The 18,318-nt window shown below is 33.6% G+C and overlaps 1 protein-coding gene across 3 annotated transcripts in view; it reads left to right on the forward strand.

Moving 5' to 3' along the window:
* PPP4R4 (protein phosphatase 4 regulatory subunit 4) overlaps positions 1-18,318 on the forward strand; it is a 118,915-nt gene that overhangs the window by 68,617 nt on the left and 31,980 nt on the right. For all 3 annotated transcript variants that reach the window (XM_039469134.2, XM_074393549.1, XM_074393548.1), the window contains 9 exons: positions 1,114-1,235; positions 4,986-5,108; positions 6,131-6,300; positions 6,644-6,763; positions 9,063-9,140; positions 10,100-10,183; positions 10,880-11,062; positions 14,752-14,857; positions 16,328-16,475. In XM_039469134.2, the coding sequence (XP_039325068.1) occupies positions 1,114-1,235; positions 4,986-5,108; positions 6,131-6,300; positions 6,644-6,763; positions 9,063-9,140; positions 10,100-10,183; positions 10,880-11,062; positions 14,752-14,857; positions 16,328-16,475 (1,134 nt within the window). The remainder of the gene's footprint in view (positions 1-1,113; positions 1,236-4,985; positions 5,109-6,130; positions 6,301-6,643; positions 6,764-9,062; positions 9,141-10,099; positions 10,184-10,879; positions 11,063-14,751; positions 14,858-16,327; positions 16,476-18,318) is intronic.

Consider the following 18,318-nt stretch of genomic DNA (forward strand, 5'->3'; position numbering starts at 1 on the left):
CTATCTGCATCCTGTGTTTGCTGAATGTTTGTGAACTACTGGTAATGTTAACATCTGTATCTATATAATCTAGATCAATCTTTTAGAAACATTTTTTTTTCTGTTCAATTGGTCAAGCCCTTGTCTTTGTGCTGTGCTGTCTAATATGGTAGCCCCTGGTCACAAGTGACTATTTAAGTTTAAAATAAGGAAAATTAAAGAAAATTAAATCTTTAGTTCCTCATTCATAATAAACTTATTTTAAAAAATGCTCAATAGCCACGTGTGGCAACCCTATTGAAGAGTCAGTGATAAACATTTCCATCATTGCAGAAAGTTTTACTTGACAGCATTGTCTTATAGTGTTTGAGCTTTACCCTGAATTTTTAGAAAGTTTTCTACAGCTCTTAATAACTTTCTTGGACTCTTATCAACATCTTTTGTCAATTATGATTGATGCCATTTTCCGTCTTGTACCCAAGAAAGCTAACCACATAAGACTCTCCTTTATCAGAGTGTTTGTCATTACAGTGACACCTTATTATGAGGAATCAGTAGAAACAAACTGCTGAATAATAACTATTTTTGATTGTATTATAAATATTATATACTCCCTAAAAGCATTTATATTGTGTTTAATTATTTTAGGTGTACCATGTAAAGTCATAAAGCATCATGTATATAGAAATTAGTTACTGTAATGTCATGTATTAGGTGAATGGAAAAATAATTTATATCCTGAAATCTAGATAAAATTATGTTATTTGGGTTTCTGTGGTTAATACTGATAAGTTTTTCTAAGTAGTCCAGAAAATTTGCTGAATTTGCTTAAAATGGAAAACTATATTATAATTTATAAAGTTTAATATAAACTCCTAGTTACTAAGATCTCTGTAGGTACAATATTATGCTGGGGATAGTGGGATTGATTTAAATCATTATGAAATTACTATTAATATTTCTTATGTGTATGGTATGCTTTCTCAATAAGACTGAAAGCTACTGGAGAGCAGGGACAGTGTCTTTATGATTTTTCGTATTTTCTGCAGCAAATATCCCAGTCACTGGTTTTTAGTAAGTTCTTGCTACACATTTATTGATTTGATTTATTTTCTTTTATTGCTTATTGTGCAGGACAGAACTTACAAAAAGCGTGGTGCTCCCTGAATTAATAGAACTTTCTAGGGATGAAGGCAGCAGTGTACGACTTGCAGCTTTTGAAACTTTGGTTAATCTGCTTGACATATTTGATACAGGTAAATCATGTGAATACATATTTGCTTCTGAAAACAGTGTTTTTCCGTATGTTTTATATCACTAATAAGGAATAAAAGTCGATATAGAATTTCTTATGTTAAGTTTCATGTTAAGCCTCCCTTCCTCGCTCTCTTTTTATGATTCATTCTATTTTGGTGTCTTCTAGGCTTTCACTTTTACCCTCATGGTGTCATAGTCCATTTTGTGTTGCCATAACAGAATACTTGAGACTGGGTAATTTATAAAGGAATTTATTTTGGCTCACATTTAAAAAAAAAAATTTATTATGCTTTTTTTTTTTTTTTTTTTTGAGACGGAGTTTCGCTCTTGTTACCCAGGCTGGAGTGCAATGGCGTGATTTCGGCTCACCTCAACGTCCGCCTCCTGGGTTCAGGCAATTCTCCTGCCTCAGCCTCCTGAGTAGCTGGGATTACAGGCGTGCGCTACCATGCCCAGCTAATTTTTTGTATTTTTAGTAGAGATGGGGTTTCACCATGTTGACCAGGATGGTCTCGATCTTTTGACCTCGTGATCTACCCGCCTCGGCCTCCTAAAGTGCTGGGATTACAGGCTTGAGCCACTGCGCCCGGCCTATTTATTATGCTTTAAGTTCTGGGGTACATGTACAGAAGATGCAGGTTTGTTACATTGTTATACATGTGCCATGGAGGTTTGCTGCATCCATCACCCCATCATCTACATTAGTTATTTCTCCTAATGCTCTCCCTCCCCAGTCTCCCTACCCACTGCTATCTCTCCCCTAGCCCCCGACTCCCAGTCAGGTCCTGGGGTGTGATGTTTCCCTCCATGTGTTCATGTGTTCTCATTGTTCAACACCCACTTATGAGTGAACTCATCCTTTTTTAAAGCTGCATAGTATTCCATGGTGTATATGTGCTACATTTTCTTTATCCGTTCTATCACTGATGGACATTTGGGTTGGTTCCAAGTCTCTGCTGGTGTGAACAATGCCACAGTAAACATACATGTATGTGTGTCTTTATAATAGAATGTTTTATAATCCTTTGAGTACATACCCAGTAATGGAATTGCTGAGTCAAATGATATTTCTATTTCTATATCCTTGAGGAATTGCCACACTGCCTTCCACAATGGTTGAACTAATTTACACTCTCACCAACAATGTAAAAGTGTTTCTATTTCGCCACATCCTCACTAGCATCTGTTGTCTCCAGATTTTTTAATGATCGTCATTCTAACTGGTGTGAGATGGTATCTCAGTGTGGTTTTGGTTTGCATTTCTCTAATGACCAGTGATGATTAGGTTTTTTTTCATATGTATGTTGGCTGCATAAATGTTTTCTCAGGCTGGAAAGTTCAAAATTAGGTGGCCCCATCTGTCCTGTTTCTGATGAGGGCCTCATGGTGCACCAAAATGTGTCAGAGAAATGAAAGGGGAAACAGGCCTGAAAAAGGGAGAGGGGACAAAGGAGGCTTACCTGCTTTATAACAACCTGCTCTCCAGAGAGCTAACCCAGTCCCACGAGAGCTAATCTAGTCCCTTGTGAAGGAGAGCTCACTTAATACCACAGGAACTTCATCAGTCAACCCATGAGGGTGGAGCCAGGGGATGGACCCATGCGGCCCCACCTCTTAAAGATTCCACCTTCTAATATTGTTGCACTGGGGCCAAGCCTTGACAGGCATTTTGGTGGGGACAGACCATATTAAAACCATACTACATGGCATACAGTGTTGTTACATATTCCATCTCTCTTTTCACCCATCAAAACTTAACTGACTTGTGTGTGTATAGGGTTAAGAAGTTAGCCTTATCTTTTTCACCTAATTGACATGAAGGCAGATCCTGAGATATGGTCTACATGAGTTTCCTCTCCTTAATAACATTTTAATGCTAGAAATCTTACAGCCATTGGGGGAGAAATTTGGGATGGGGTGTTTGAGTGGGAGAGGGTAAAGAGATATTCTTTACTGTTATGCAAATCATGTCACAAAGCGAGTAGAGTAACTGCTCTACTCAATGTGTGACTAGACTCTTGACTAATGCTGTCATTAGTTATCAGTAAACATTAACCATTTTGAGTAAGTGAAATTTGGAGGGCTAAATGTCAAGTACTTAGGTGCAGAATTCAATTGTGTAATCGTAATATCACATTTACTTGGATTATCAACGTTTTATCTGAATTCTAGGAAGCCTCTTAAAGATTATTGCAATGTGGACAATAATTGTGTTTGGATTTTGGAGAACAAAATCCAAATATGACAATATGACAAACGAGAGGAGTAAAACTGCAATACATGATAAATGAATGAATAAATCTTTTTTCCTCTAATAATGGGGCATCCCCAATCTCCAAACTAGAACCTTGCCATCATCTTTGATCTTTTCCCTTTTACTGCCCACACCCATTTATCACAGAGCTGGATCTCACCTGTGTTTGGGACTTTATTTCCTACCATTCTTTCCCACTCCTCTTGTGTCTGATGCTTCAGTCCTACTTGCTTAGCATACCAGATTCTTTCACACCTCTAGTCTTTTTTCATACTTTTTCTTTCTCTATTCTTTCCTTCCCTCTATTTTTCTCCTCGCCATCTTCTGCTCCCTTAGTTCCCAGTTCAAATACAGTTTCCTCCCTGACATTTTTCCTAAATCTCTTACACCAGGGATTGGCAAACTATGGCCTTTAGACCAAATCTGGCCTGCTCCCTGTTTTTTTTTTTAATAAAGTTTATTGGAACAGAGCCATACTTATTTGTTCACATATTGTCTGTGGCTGTTTTTGTGATACAAGAACAGAGCTAAGTAGTTGGGACAGAGCCTGCAAAACCTAGAACAAATGTAAAACAAGCTTATAGATCCCTGCCTTATACCAACTATTAAGGCAGTGATCATATCATCTTATATTTTTTGTGTTTGGCTTTTTTGCTGGTTTATATTTCTCAAATCAGAGATCATTTATTATTCGTATTTCTACTCCTACTTAGTGCTTGTTCTGTAAGAAATACAATGTGTTGAATGAATGTCATTTAACAAAAATAGTAGATAGGTGCTGAAATGTAATGATAAAAGTAATAGTAGTAATAATACTCATAAGCCTGTTACAACATTTTACTTTGTATTTCCAGACAATAAGTGATTCATTTCTGAAATTTAAGAAAACTGTGAGAAATTTGGAGAGTATTTAGAATTGAGACTTAAATATTGCCAGTATGTCAGATACTTGTGACCTAAGCAGATGTATTCAAAGAATCAGTTAACTTTTTAAAGAAGAGTCAGCTAAGAAATAAAAGTGATGAAATTCAATATATAGAACATATTATAAGCTAATGTAGTTTTAGTAAAAAATGAAATGATAAAATGGGCTGCATCATGGTCTGAGATGTGTGTAAAAGAGAATAAGAAAAGTTTTCTTTGCTTACTATTTATTTATGCTAATGGTGTTAGAATTCTTTTAGTCATTCAGACTCAAATCCTCAATCATCTTAGCTTTTTAATTCATAATCACTCTTTCTTTTCTGTTCCCAATGGCCTGCAGTATGAAGTCCAAACCCCTTAACCTGACATTAAAGTTTTCGATCATTTCAAGCTTCCTCTTAACCCCTTTTTACCACCCACCTCCATCATTATTGCTTTCAGGTATTTTCTATTACTATGAACTAGGCTAAGATAGTAATTTTTCTTTCTGGAATATGTGTGTGTATTAGTTTCCACAAGTGCAGTGTGGGCATCTGAATTAAAGTATGTATTATTTTGTTTTGTTTTCCAGATGACAGAAGTCAAACTATACTTCCATTAGTGAAATCATTTTGTGAAAAATCTTTCAAAGCAGATGAATCAATTCTTATTTCTTTATCTTTCCATTTAGGAAAACTATGTCATGGACTATATGGTATGATATATTCTAAGAATTTCAAGACTGTAGATAATTTTCCCCTTTTTTTCTATCTTAGTCAGTAAACTTTGGCTCTTCAGTTATTGGAAAACCTACCTTTTAAGTATATAAAAATCTTATGAGATCTTAGAATTTTGGTAGCATCATTTAGAACACATTTAGGAATGACTTTTTCACCAATAGAACCTATTTGAAAAAACAATGACAATAAAGTAAGCAGCATAGCTCATTAAATATCTGAATACTTACATATTATTTTGTGTGTGATAATAGCTCAGGCTTATTAACTATTGGTATATAGTAAGTATATACTTATTAATCATTTATTGAATAATTTATTTCATGTGAGGAGTTCAGCTTGGAATGTGGAATAATACCATAACTCTTGGCATTTTGAACTCATTACTTAGTTCTTAGCTTACTATATCAATGTGAGATAGACTGTGTAATAATGAACTCATAACAATATATTATCAGTTTCTAGCTTCTTGAGATAGTTAATGACTGTGGAACCATTCCATTGATTAACTATATTTTGAGTCTACTTTGCTGTCTTTCAGATTCAATTTTTAAGCTCCTTTCCTGCAAAGAGAGAGAGAGAGAAATACACACACACACACACACACACACACACACACACACACCCCTTTTCTGCCAGCAATTGTAGAACATTTATTGTAAGAAGATGGCAGTTATATAAATAGCCACAATATTGTTGTTATTAGTGACTTTTTAGTGGCCTACAGTATGGTACATGCTGCAGCAATTAATGCGAGCATAGTTCCTGCATTATATAAGTTATGCTTTTGAAATGAAAATATTACTAGAATTAACATGAGGTAAAATAACTGTTAGATTCCTAACAGTTACTCTTTTCATGTTTCTTTTATTTATGAACTATCTGCAACCACTTATTTAAGTATTTTTCTCCAATTGTATTTTTATTGTACTTTGATTTTCCCTTTAAAAATTTTGTTTTTAATAGAAATGTTGAGCATAGGTTTTTAAATTTGTTTTAGGAATTTTTACTCCAGATCAGCACTTGAGATTTTTGGAATTTTATAAGAAACTTTGTACATTGGGTTTGCAACAAGAAAATGGACACAGTGAGAACCAGATTCCACCCCAAATCCTAGAGCAGGAGAAGAAATATATTTCAGTACGGAAGAACTGTGCTTATAACTTTCCGGTAATAAATATATATTTATATTTATTGAGGATTTTTATTATAACTTTAAAATATGTGAATGGATGCCAAAATATTGCCATATTTGACACTTGCTGCTTGGCATTATGTCTAATACATACAGAGTATTACAACATAGTACACATAGATTAAATATTTGTGAAATTTATATCTTTGTGGACAAATCAGAATGATATACACATATTTGGATCTTCCAAATATGGTTTCTAATTAAATTACAATTCAGAGAACATGATTTCAATTTAAGTGAAACAATTATAATATTAGGTATTGATGCATGTTTTTCTTTCCTTCCCATTCATCTCCTCCCTTCCACCTCCACCAGGCCATGATTGTTTTTGTTGATCCTAAAAACTTCCACTTGGAACTCTATTCTACATTCTTCTGCCTTTGTCATGACCCTGAAGTACCAGTCAGATACACTATTGCTATTTGCTTTTATGAAGTAAGTCTGAAGACTTGATATCACTTTACATTTGTTAATTCTACCTATGTATTAGATGATTTTTTTGATATTTTGTACACTTGTGCTTATAGATTGTGAGATGTAGACTGCATATCTCTTTTATGTTCTTGTCTTAAATCTTGTTTAAAAATTTCCATAATTCTTTTTTAGTGTGTTTACAGAATCCATTTCCATAAATACATTATATTTATGTATTCTTTTATGAATCCATTTATTCACCATATCTATACCAAGTGCTTTCCTTAAGCCAGGCATTTTGGTAGATATGGGTGATGCAAATTTTGAAGTAAAAGCAGTTTTCATATGCTTTATAATATTTACAGTTAACTTTGCACCTAAACTTAAGCACTTGAGAATGAATAGAAAGTTGAGATACATTAATTATTTTTTACTACAAATGGATGGTGTTTCATGAGTGTGGCTTTCAGATTCTGCTATTATGACTCTCCACAAAGTAAGAGCAAAAATAAATTTAAACTTTTATGATGAATGTAACTAACGTTTTAATCCTTGAAGTTGAAATTTGGGGCATGTTTCTTGAATGATAGCCAGAAGTGAACCTAAGCCATGGTTGCAGTAAATATGGGTAAGCTATAACTTTCAGCTTCTAAACTGGCACATTAAAAACCTCTGGATAAGTGGTATATTAAGATATTTCCTTTCTTTAGTAAGTGGTATAATAAGTTCTTATTCTTAGTGAGAATATTTCATCTCCTTTCTTGCACTGTGTTCCTGTGTCAGAACACTTTGATTAGCTGCAACTGTGTAGGATATCCATCCATAGCATCATTACAAATGTTGCTTATTTTTTGGCTACTGGGTGATAGTTTTGCTTTTTAGAAAGAACACTTTTTCTGGTATGAATGAAAAATATATGCATTGTACAAAATCTTGGACATCTTCCCTTTAAAGTATAATTAGTTAAAATAATTTCAGTGCTGCACAATTATATCATCTTTGTAAAATACACCTGTAGAACATTGCTTTTGGAGAAGAGGGGAGAGGGCAGAGAGCACTGGTCGGCTGAGCAGAATATTTACCTCCAAGATGCATTAAATGATCATTTAGGCTTGGTTATCATGTCCACATGTACTTGTTAGATCATTGGTCTCCAAAGAGGGTTGTACAAGATTGGAGTCTGAGAATGCAGTATTTATACAATTTTAGTCTATTTATGTTTGTTTTTCTCATCACTTTAATATTTAATTTTATTTATGTTTTATAGTGGACATGATATAGCACCATATAATTAAACATGGAAATATACATGTGTGTACAAAAATGTTTCACTGGTGGAAGTGAGTTTGATAATCATTGACTGGGTGGCTAGTTTCCATATTCTACAACAATCATACTATCTAGGTAGGGTAAGAATGATGTGCCCCTCCATAAATGAAGGGCTAGTGTAAGTTTTTTTTTAAGTAATGAAAATCCACTGGCGGATTTAAATTTTTCTAACAATGTTAATGCTAGATTCTGATAATTGCTTTACTATATTCTTTGTTCTTGTTTTTCAGAATAATAATATTTTGGAAATATTTTCAAGTCAAAAACAATCCTGTTAGAGTAAAAAATTTTAAAGCCCTTTCTTTATCCAGGAACCATTTTTTTTTTTTCAAATAAAACTTTACTCAAGCCGACTGTGTTTTAAAAAGAATAAGTTGAAGTAGAAACTGGTAAATCCAACATTTTGGGCTCCATTTGAGTTTATCTGGAGAAAAAAAAAATACTGTCTACAAGGGGAACTGTACTATTCTGGACTCTCCTGACTCCTCTCATGCTGATTAAAGTATTTGATGGGGAAAAGGAAAGTTGGTTTGCTTACTTAGGAGTTACTGCTACCCCAATATCACTGTAGGCCTTCAGTATGAAGTTACTCTCTGGGAAGTTCTGAACTGGTATGGATACTTGTATGCCTAGGATATCCTTTAAGACCCTGTTGGCTGCTCTAAGACTTTAAAATGTGAACTAGAGGTCCCTGTGGGTTTGTTATTACTGTTGATGTGAAAGTTATGACTGGTAAATCTCATTCTTTTGTATTTCCTCACCCCTATGTGTGCTTATATGTCCACACACTTCAATATGTTATGAGGCAGACTAGAAAGCTGGTTATATTTGCACCACTAATTTTTATGGAAACTGATTTTATATTTGTGTTATAACATGGCTTTATTTGAGAAGGAATATGTAACAAGGATGTATTTTTTTTAAAAATTACTATTATAACTTCTATCTGTCTAGTAGTCTCAATCTGAGAGACTTTATTGCTATATTTTAGGTGTCTAAACTTCTGAATTCTGGAGTATATTTAATACATAAAGAACTAATAACATTATTACAAGATGAATCACTGGAGGTAATATTTTCTTACTCTTTGGTTTTTTTCTTACTCTTTTTTTTTTTAAATATTTTCTTACTCTTATTCTTTTATGTTTGGTCCAAATATACTGATGCCTTTTCTTCCCTACTTCTTGGAATTGTGTGAATTCTTTCAGCTAACCAGCCCCAGAAGCTTCAAATTGATGTACCACTGTGTCATAAACTGGATATTGGGAGGATCTTTAAAAAATTAGGTTTTAAAATATATTCAGTTTTAAAACTTAGTATATATGTATTTGTTTATTAAGAAAAGTTTAGGAAGTACCAAAAAAAAAAAAAACAGACAAAAGAATACCTTTAATTCCAAATACTGTTACATTGTTTTTTTTTTCTTTTTTTTATATGAATCTTCTTTTCTTTATAAAGGTTTATATTTTACTCAATTGTAATCATATATCGCATTTTAATAACTTTTTTTCTCTTGGCATTGTTTGGGTAGTATTTTACCCCTTAGTATGTACTTATGAAGACTTTGAAATACTTTATTTTGATGCTGTATTTAGATAGTGCCTTCAACTAAATGACTGTTAATTTGCCAAAGCTCAGTTCATGAATATCATTGAGAATATTATCTGATTTAAACCACCTGTCAAAAGTTTGATATCATTGAGAATATTATCCGATTTAAACCACCTGTCAAAAGTTTGGAGACAGTTTTTGAGCATGTTAGTTTTGTAGAAGCAGCTATCTCAGATTTAGACTATTTGAACAATGTCAAGAGGCAGGTACACTAATCTCTTTTCAAAGGTTGGCCAAGGCAGTTGGTCATGTTTCTAAGACTTTTCAGCACAAAGATGGCAGAGTAAGAAAATAGAAATCCCCAAAATGTTTGGGAAAAAACCCCAATATTACTGTATAGAAATTGACATGTGGAATTGGCTAATCTAGAAAAAACATAGTAATCGCTATAACAGTAATCAATATCTCTGTTAAAAGGTACTAGATGCTCTTATAGATCATCTTCCAGAAATCTTGGAACTTATGTCTACTGGTGGAGAAAGCAGTGTTCAAGAAAATAAGGTAAATTTCATCTTTCAGAAACATTCTAAGCTTTGTAAATATTATCCTACTCTACAGGGTGTTGTGTGGTGTCAATGAAGGAATGTTTGGAAAACATGTAAGGTAGTGCACACCACATAGCAGTTGGTCAGTAAAAGCCTGTTAGAGTTTGAACAGCTTGAATTTCCTTTATCTTTCTTACATTGATAATTTTAAATTACTGTGATTGTTATTTATTGTATTTGGAGTTTATGTTTATATTTTCATTTTTTCATTAGTATTAATGATTATTCCAAGAATAGCAAATAGTGAGGACAAAAGGGTAGAAATTTTTTCTTTATTATTATTTTTTAAGCTTCTGTGTAACCTAAGGAAAGGGTAGGAGTTTAGGAGGTCAAAGCCTGTTGACAGTAATGATATGTAATACATTGTACTGTAGTTAGAAGAATTGCTATAATCTGACAGGAAGAATGAGTTGTAGTTTTTATTTCAAAATTTGGTTCCCAGGAATCATACATTTTACTTAAGTATTTCTTTTAAAAGTATTTGATTTAGTCAGATAATTTTCTCCTTGTGACAGTTAAGATGTCTCCTAAACTCTGAAATGAGCAGGCATATTCCCCTCCCCAATGTATTATAAGACTGAGTAATTTTACCGAGTGCTGCAATTTATTTATTTATGTGTAATTGATTCTTTTGATGCATTTCATTTTTCAGTTATCTTCTTTGCCTGACTTGATTCCAGCACTCACAGCTGCTGAACAGCGAGCTGCAGCCTCTTTAAAATGGAGAACTCATGAAAAGCTACTTCAGAAATATGCCTGTCTGCCACATGTCATATCAAGTGATCAGATTTATTATCGTTTCTTACAAAGAATGTTCACAATCATGATGACAAATGTGAGCTCAGTACCTTTCATCTTATTCTTTTGAACTCATGGTTGATTCTGGAATTACCACTTTCTTCATATTTTCAAAATAGTGGAACAAACTCGGTTCATTCCATTCTTCCTAGGAGGATGTCACCTTCCCAGGTCTAGAGGAGGGACTTCAGGTTTCCCTTTGCTACCCAACTAGCTCTCCCTCTGAGAATCTGTTCTCGAGCTGGAGAGAGGAATGACCAGGTGGCACTTTCAACTACCCTTTGTTGATATACTGCCAAGAACAGTGTAGACTCACTTCAAACTTGAAATAGTTCTTAAGAGGGTTGTTGACGAGACTTAGTGACTTTAACTGCAAAGGACCTTCTGTTCTGATGTGCACCTCTGATGTATTCACACCTTAGTGTCTGACCCCAGCTGTCTGTTTTGCCAGGGCATCCCTTAAGCTTCCTAGTATTAGTTTGGTTACTTTTATAGTAACTAAAGTGTGGCTATGGAACAGAGAAAGCTTATACAAATATATGGATGCACTACGATTGATAACCTTACAATTAGAGTTAACAGAAAAAAAAAAAAAGACTCCTTCCTTAAAACGAGGTGGTAGTCAAACCTCCTCACAAAGTTAGTTGTCTACTTTTGTTCACAGAAATTTATGGGGGGATTATTTAACTCATAATTTACTGTGCATTTAATACGAGATCCTATTGCCATTTTTTGAAATATAGAAACATTCCATGGTTCAGCGATCTGGGCACAGAAGGCTTGGGACAAGCCCAGCTGGTCAGGCCTGCCCCTGGGGCAGATGCCAGGTTGGGGGAGTGCCAACTGGGTGAGCCCCACACCCATCTACTGGGCGCACCTACCTGGTTGTATACCAGTGGTACCACTGCCCTGCCTTGCCCTAACTTTCCCCGCCCTGCCCTGCGCTGACTTGCCCTGCCCAGGGATCTTCTACCCTTGACCCACTGCATTGCCAGACTACCAGCAGACCTACCCTGCAAACTGTTTTGAGCTATAATTGGTCCTACTGAAACTACTGAAAAAAAATTGAGGAAGAGGGATTTCCTGTTTAATTCCACAAAGCCACCATCACCCTGATACCAAAATCTGGCAAAAACAACACAAAAAAAGAAAACTACAAGTCAATATTCCCAATGAACATTGACATTGACATAAAAATCCTGAGGAAAATACTAGCAAACCAAATCCTCTAGCACATCAAAATGTTAATTCATTACAGTCAAGTGTGCTTCATTCCTGCAATGCAAGGTTAGTTCAGTGTAAGCACATCAGTAAATGTTATTCACCACATAAACAGGATTAAAAGCAAAAATTTTATGGTCATTTCAGTAGTTGCAGAAAAGGCTTTTGATAAGTCCAACATCTCTTTGTGTTAAAAACCTTCAACAAAGAAGGCATTGAAGGAACATACCTCAAAATAATAAGAGCCATCTATGACAAACCCACAGCCAATATCATACTGATTGGGCAAAAGCTGGAAGCCACCCCCTTGAGAACTGGAAGAAGACAAGGATGCCCACTCACACTACTCCTATTAAACATAGTACCAGAAGTCCTAGCCAGAGCAGTCAGCCAAAAGAGAGAAATTAAAGGCATCCAGATGGGAAAAGAGGAAGTCAAATGATCACTCTGCTGAAGATATGATTCTATACCTAGAAAACCCTAAGGATCCTGTGAAAAGGCTCCTAGACCTGATAAACCACTTCAGTAAAGTTTCAGGTTACAAAACTAATGTACGAAAATCAGTGGCATTTCTATACACCAGTAATATTCAAGCTGCGAGCCAAATCAAGAATGCAATCCCAATGATAATAGCCACACACACACAAAAATCCAGTAACACATCTAACCAAGGAGGTGCAAGATCTCTACAAGGGGAACTATAAAACACTGCTGAAAGAAATCATAGATGACATAGACAAATGGAAAAACATTCCATGCTTATGGATTGGAAGAATCAATATTGTTGAAATGGCCATATTGCCCAAAGCAATTACAGATTCAACACATTCATATCAAACTACCAATGTAATTTTTCACAGAATTAGAAAAATTATTCTAAAATTTATATGGGACCAAAAAAGAGCCTGAATAGCCAGCTCAATCTTCAGATGCTACTTCAGCCCTCTGAATACCCAGTTTTTCTGTCAGCCTTTTACTTGTTAGTTTTAGAGTCTATTGATTATCCTCGCTTGAATCAGTGATTTCATTATAACTTGCAAAATAATTTTAAAATTCCATCATTTCTTACACATTTTTGATGGTGGCATTCTGTGAAGAAGTATATTCCTTTGTCCACATTGGTTATTTGACGACCTTGAGCTACATTTACTAATGTAAAGACAGAATGAATTCTTAATATTTTTCCTCTAATTACCAATTTTCAGAGCTAGGATTTGGTGCAGTAGCTATTTTTAATGGTGACAAGAATACTTTGTTTTTAATTTTGATTCTCTTTTAGATAAAATAATGTCATTGCAGTTATTTTTTGCACAAATTGTCACAACTTCTTCAAGCTGACTCTCATGTGCTTTTGACCTGATTACATTTATCTTTGACTTTGGGCCCAAAAGAATACCTTATGGCACAAACTATAGTATCTATTTTATATGACCTATAAAATGTACATATTTTCATATAACTAGTATATATGTATTTGAAATTTTATCAGTAAATACTAAATGAAAGAAAAGAATGACATGCTTTTATTTTGTTTACCATTTATTGAAAATTCATTTTCCTTAAGTCCAGTCATGTTTCTGCTTATGTATATTGCTTAAATTTTCTAAATCATAGGAAATACCCTCTTTTTACCATTCAACAGATTAAAAACGCCTCTCAAATTGTACCAGATAGAATGTGAATAGCTTGTATAAAATATGAGCGGAGGTAGCAGGTAACACTGTTTCAGCAACATAGTTTCATTTTATTTGAATTTCGAAGATTCCCACTATAATATTTGGGATCTTTAGTAATTCAGCATTATATTTGTATGCAAGTCAAGCTAATGAACATGAATTTATACTGGACACAATATACCTGGTTAAGAGATTTTTCTGTAATGTATGGTTTGAACCCTAGCCCAGGAAAGATAAATGGCTGTATTTAAATTAAGGTTCTGCTTAGTGGTGTGACAGAAATTCAAAGGACAAAGGAACTTGAAATATTGTTAAGAATGATTGATGTGGTGTTTTTTGGATTCCAAACTTCACCTCTGTCATGAAGAGCTAGAATTAAGCCAGAAGAATTGAAGAGCATACCTGATCATGGGATCCCTAAATTTATATTTTAGTAGTGGCATATTTTTGGTGATGTACCTGACACATGGCATGTTACAGCAAATGTTTGTCAGATGAATGAATGACAAAGTCCAGGGAACAGCTAAAAGAATAGGTGACAGGGATGTATTTGATCATTTAAGCTGAGATGGCAAGGAAATGAGCGTCAAATCTGGATGATTTGGACATGACTATGCCAAATTAACTTTGTAATATAATTATTAGTTGATTTGCCTGGTGCTTAACATTAATTTATGAAGATACTTCCAGAAGGATAGAAGTTCAGAGTTGAGAGGCAGTGAACACTTCATTTCCTTTTAGTCAATAACTTAAAATTGATTTGGTGGGGCCAAATTATCTAGAATAGAATTAGCCTAGTGTAACTGTCTGTCTTATTTATTTCTTCAAGAATGTCTTACCTGTCCAAAAGGCAGCCTCACGAACTCTATGCATTTTTCTGCGTTATAATCGAAAACAAGAACAGAGACATGAGGTCATTCAAAAATTAATTGAGCGTAAGTAAACATTACTATTTTGAAAAAGGAAAGTAAACAAACTAGTTGGCTTTAGTTATATTTGACTTATGTATCATTTTGCTGTGAATAATTAGGTTGATGTTGGGTTTTATAAGTTGATTTTTATTTTTTAGAAATCCTTACGGCAAGATTAGATCTATGATAAATGAAAGTAATAATTACTCTGTTTTCTTTTGTGAATTTCTACACTTTAGAAATTAAAATATGTTTACTTATATTGAAAGCCCAGTTTCTACCCTGATGAAATAACATTTGGAACTAAAATGTAAATAGAATATCCATGAATCTAATCATTTTTTTATGGTCCTATTTCAATATTAACATAATTAACAGAATCTGGGATTTTTCCTTGAATAGAGTTGATAGAATATTTGAATGTGAATTTGATGAGCCTAGTTGGTTTATCATGCCTTAAGAAACTAAGTCAGTTTACAAATGCAAATTTATTTTGATTTGGTAAGAGCTAAAATCAAGGCAGAACCCTTTGGTTTATAGTACTGATTTTAGAAATAGTTGTACACACCCATGTATACTTAGTAAGTTTGTTAATTATTGTATATTTGCTTTGCTTATAATGTCTTAATGTTTTTACTAATCTATATTATCCAGCATAGGCAGGTAATGGGATTTTCTAGTTATTGGAGTTTACCATTTTCAGTGTGGATCACTACTTTTCAAAAAATTAGAGTACTTTTATAAAATTCCATTTAAGAAAAAGTATGCTCAGCATACTTTAATCTTTCTTTTTATAGTCTTATTTTAATTTAGTTTTCAGTTTTCAGTGGTAAGACCTCATGTTTAGAATGTTTTATTTTGAAAGAAGATTCAGTTTGGTTTTAAATATTAAGAGTTTTATTTTTGAACATTTATGTAAAAAGAAAATTAACCTTTTTAATATTGATCTGAATTATTATCAATAATACTGTTTACATATAACTGTATCTAGCATTTTTAAGGCAACAAAGAGAAGAAGACAGTCAATTTGATTATTAAAACACTTTGAAGTTATACAGACCTGTGTTTGAATTCTAGCTCTGCACCTGCCAGCTGTATGACTTTAAACTCACTAAATCTCAGTATCCTTATCTTTAGGAGGAAGAAGTGTGTGCATTTCTTTGGGCTGCTTTTCAGGGTTAAATGAGATAATATGTGTAAAGTACTTAGCACATACTGGGTGATAAAAAGTAGTAAATGTAGTCATTCCATAGTTAATAAATGCTTATGAAATTGAATGAAACGTTTGACAAAACGTTTTTATGGTTTTTGAGGTGTCAATTTGGGGATTTACAAATCTGAGGTATATAATAATGATTTTTTTCCTCCTATCTCTTGTACTTGCTAGCCAAATTGTGAGTATGAAGAAACTTGTTATGAATTTTGTGTGTCTAATTTTGTCACATTAATTTCATGTAGGAAAAATTAACTTAAGATGATTTTTGTTGTTTCTAGAATTGGGCCAAGGAAAAAGTTATTGGAATAGACTTCGATTTTTGGATACTTGTGAATTTATTATAGAGATATTTTCCAAATCATTTTTCTGTAAATATTTCTTTCTACCTGCTATTGAACTGACACATGATCCAGTAGCAAATGTGAGGTATGTTATCAATCAATGAAAAAATTTGAAAACATTGTATTTATTTTTACCTACTGTAGTGAACATATGCAAAATATTTTTCTTAGCCAATTAAAATTTTAAGTGAAGAATTTACACATGCTTTGAAATTGTTAGTATTCATAGTTGATGAGTATCAGTAAGACTTGGAAGCACACTCTTTGAACACTGTCTCAGATTTTTTGTTTTACTGGGTTGAGAGCAGTAAGTCAAAGCCAGATTTGTAAACTTCTTTGGCTGTTCAGGTATATACATTGCAATGATTAGAAGGTTGAGTAGATATTATTAATTTATCATTAAAACTAAAGAAAAGTTGGTCAGTAGCCTTGTCACTTCAAAGTTGGCTTGGTGAGCGTCTGTCAGTTTTTAGAGGCCCATTTATTCAAAGAAGTAGTACTGCTTCAAAGTTTTCATCTTGTCTTCTATGTTTAGCTGCCTTACATTTTTGAAATCCACTGAAATGTTACTTGCATTTGATTAACTGTTGAGTTGGATGGACAGAACTGAAAATGGCTTGCCTGGAAATGTAAAAAAAGAATAAATATATTTTGTCCTTTTTCTCCCCAAGTGAGCACATCTTCCTTTTTTTATTATTGTGGTAAAATATATAATATAAAATTTACTATTTTAACCATATAGTTCAGTGACATTAAAGTAAACGCACATTATTACTTAAGAGCTATTTTTGTACATTTGAGAATGGAATGAAAAGAATTTTAAACCCTCAGTCATTAGATTTCTGTGTTCTAAGTCCTGTGTCTCCATTTTGAACTTGAACTCAGATCTGTAGGAAAGAGAGACATCAGAGTCAGTTGGCCAAAGGCTTTCCTGAACAAACTCTAGAACTCTCTTCTGAATTTTCTTACACTAGGGGCACTTAGTTTTATGCACCTCTTTTATAAACAACTGATGTGAATTTTAGGCAATATGTAAAAACATCAAAACTTTTTAATAGGAGGAGTTGGTGAGATAATAAGCTAGCTAAGATTAATAGCCTTGGTGTTGAGATAGGTACAAAAATGAATTGTCAAAAGATACTGAAAAGTTCAACCTAAGAATTTTATGCACATTTTTAAATGGGAACAAATATAGAAGTTTTTATTTTGTATTTTAAATGTGAGAAAATATAGAAAACACAACTGCATTGACTTTAGTTTTTTGTACATATTTCTTGTGCCTTTATAAATGAGAGGTGACATATTACTGACATTCAAAACAGCGTGGTACTGGTACTAAAACAGAGATATAGACCAATGGAACAGGATAGAGGCCTCAGAAGTAATGCTGCACATCTACAGCCATCTGATCTTTGACAAACCTGACAAAAACAAGCAATGGAGAAAGGATTCCCTATTTAATAAATGGTGTTGGGAAAACTGGCTAGCCATATGCAGAAAACTGAAACTGGATCCCTTCCTTATATCTTATACAAAAATTAACTCCAGGTGGATTAAAGATTTAAACATAAGATCTAACTGCATAAAAACCCTAGAAGAAAACCTAGGAAATATCATTCAGGACATAGGCATAAGCAAGGACTTCATGATTAAAACACCAAAAGCAATGGCAACAGAAGCCAAAATAGACAAATGGGATCTAATTAAACTTAAGAGCTTCTGCACAGCAAAAGAAACTATCATTAGATTGAACTGGCAACCAACAGAATGGAAAAAAATTTTTGCAATCTATCCACCCGACAAAGGGCTAATAACCAGAAATTACAAAGAACTTAAACAAATTTACAAGAAAAAAACAACCCATCAAAAAGTGGGTGAGAGATATGAACAGACACTTCAAAAGAAGACATTTATGCAGCCAACAAATA

Source organism: Saimiri boliviensis, chromosome 2, assembly GCF_048565385.1.
Source record: "Saimiri boliviensis isolate mSaiBol1 chromosome 2, mSaiBol1.pri, whole genome shotgun sequence".
Classification (NCBI taxonomy): Eukaryota; Metazoa; Chordata; class Mammalia; order Primates; family Cebidae; genus Saimiri; species Saimiri boliviensis.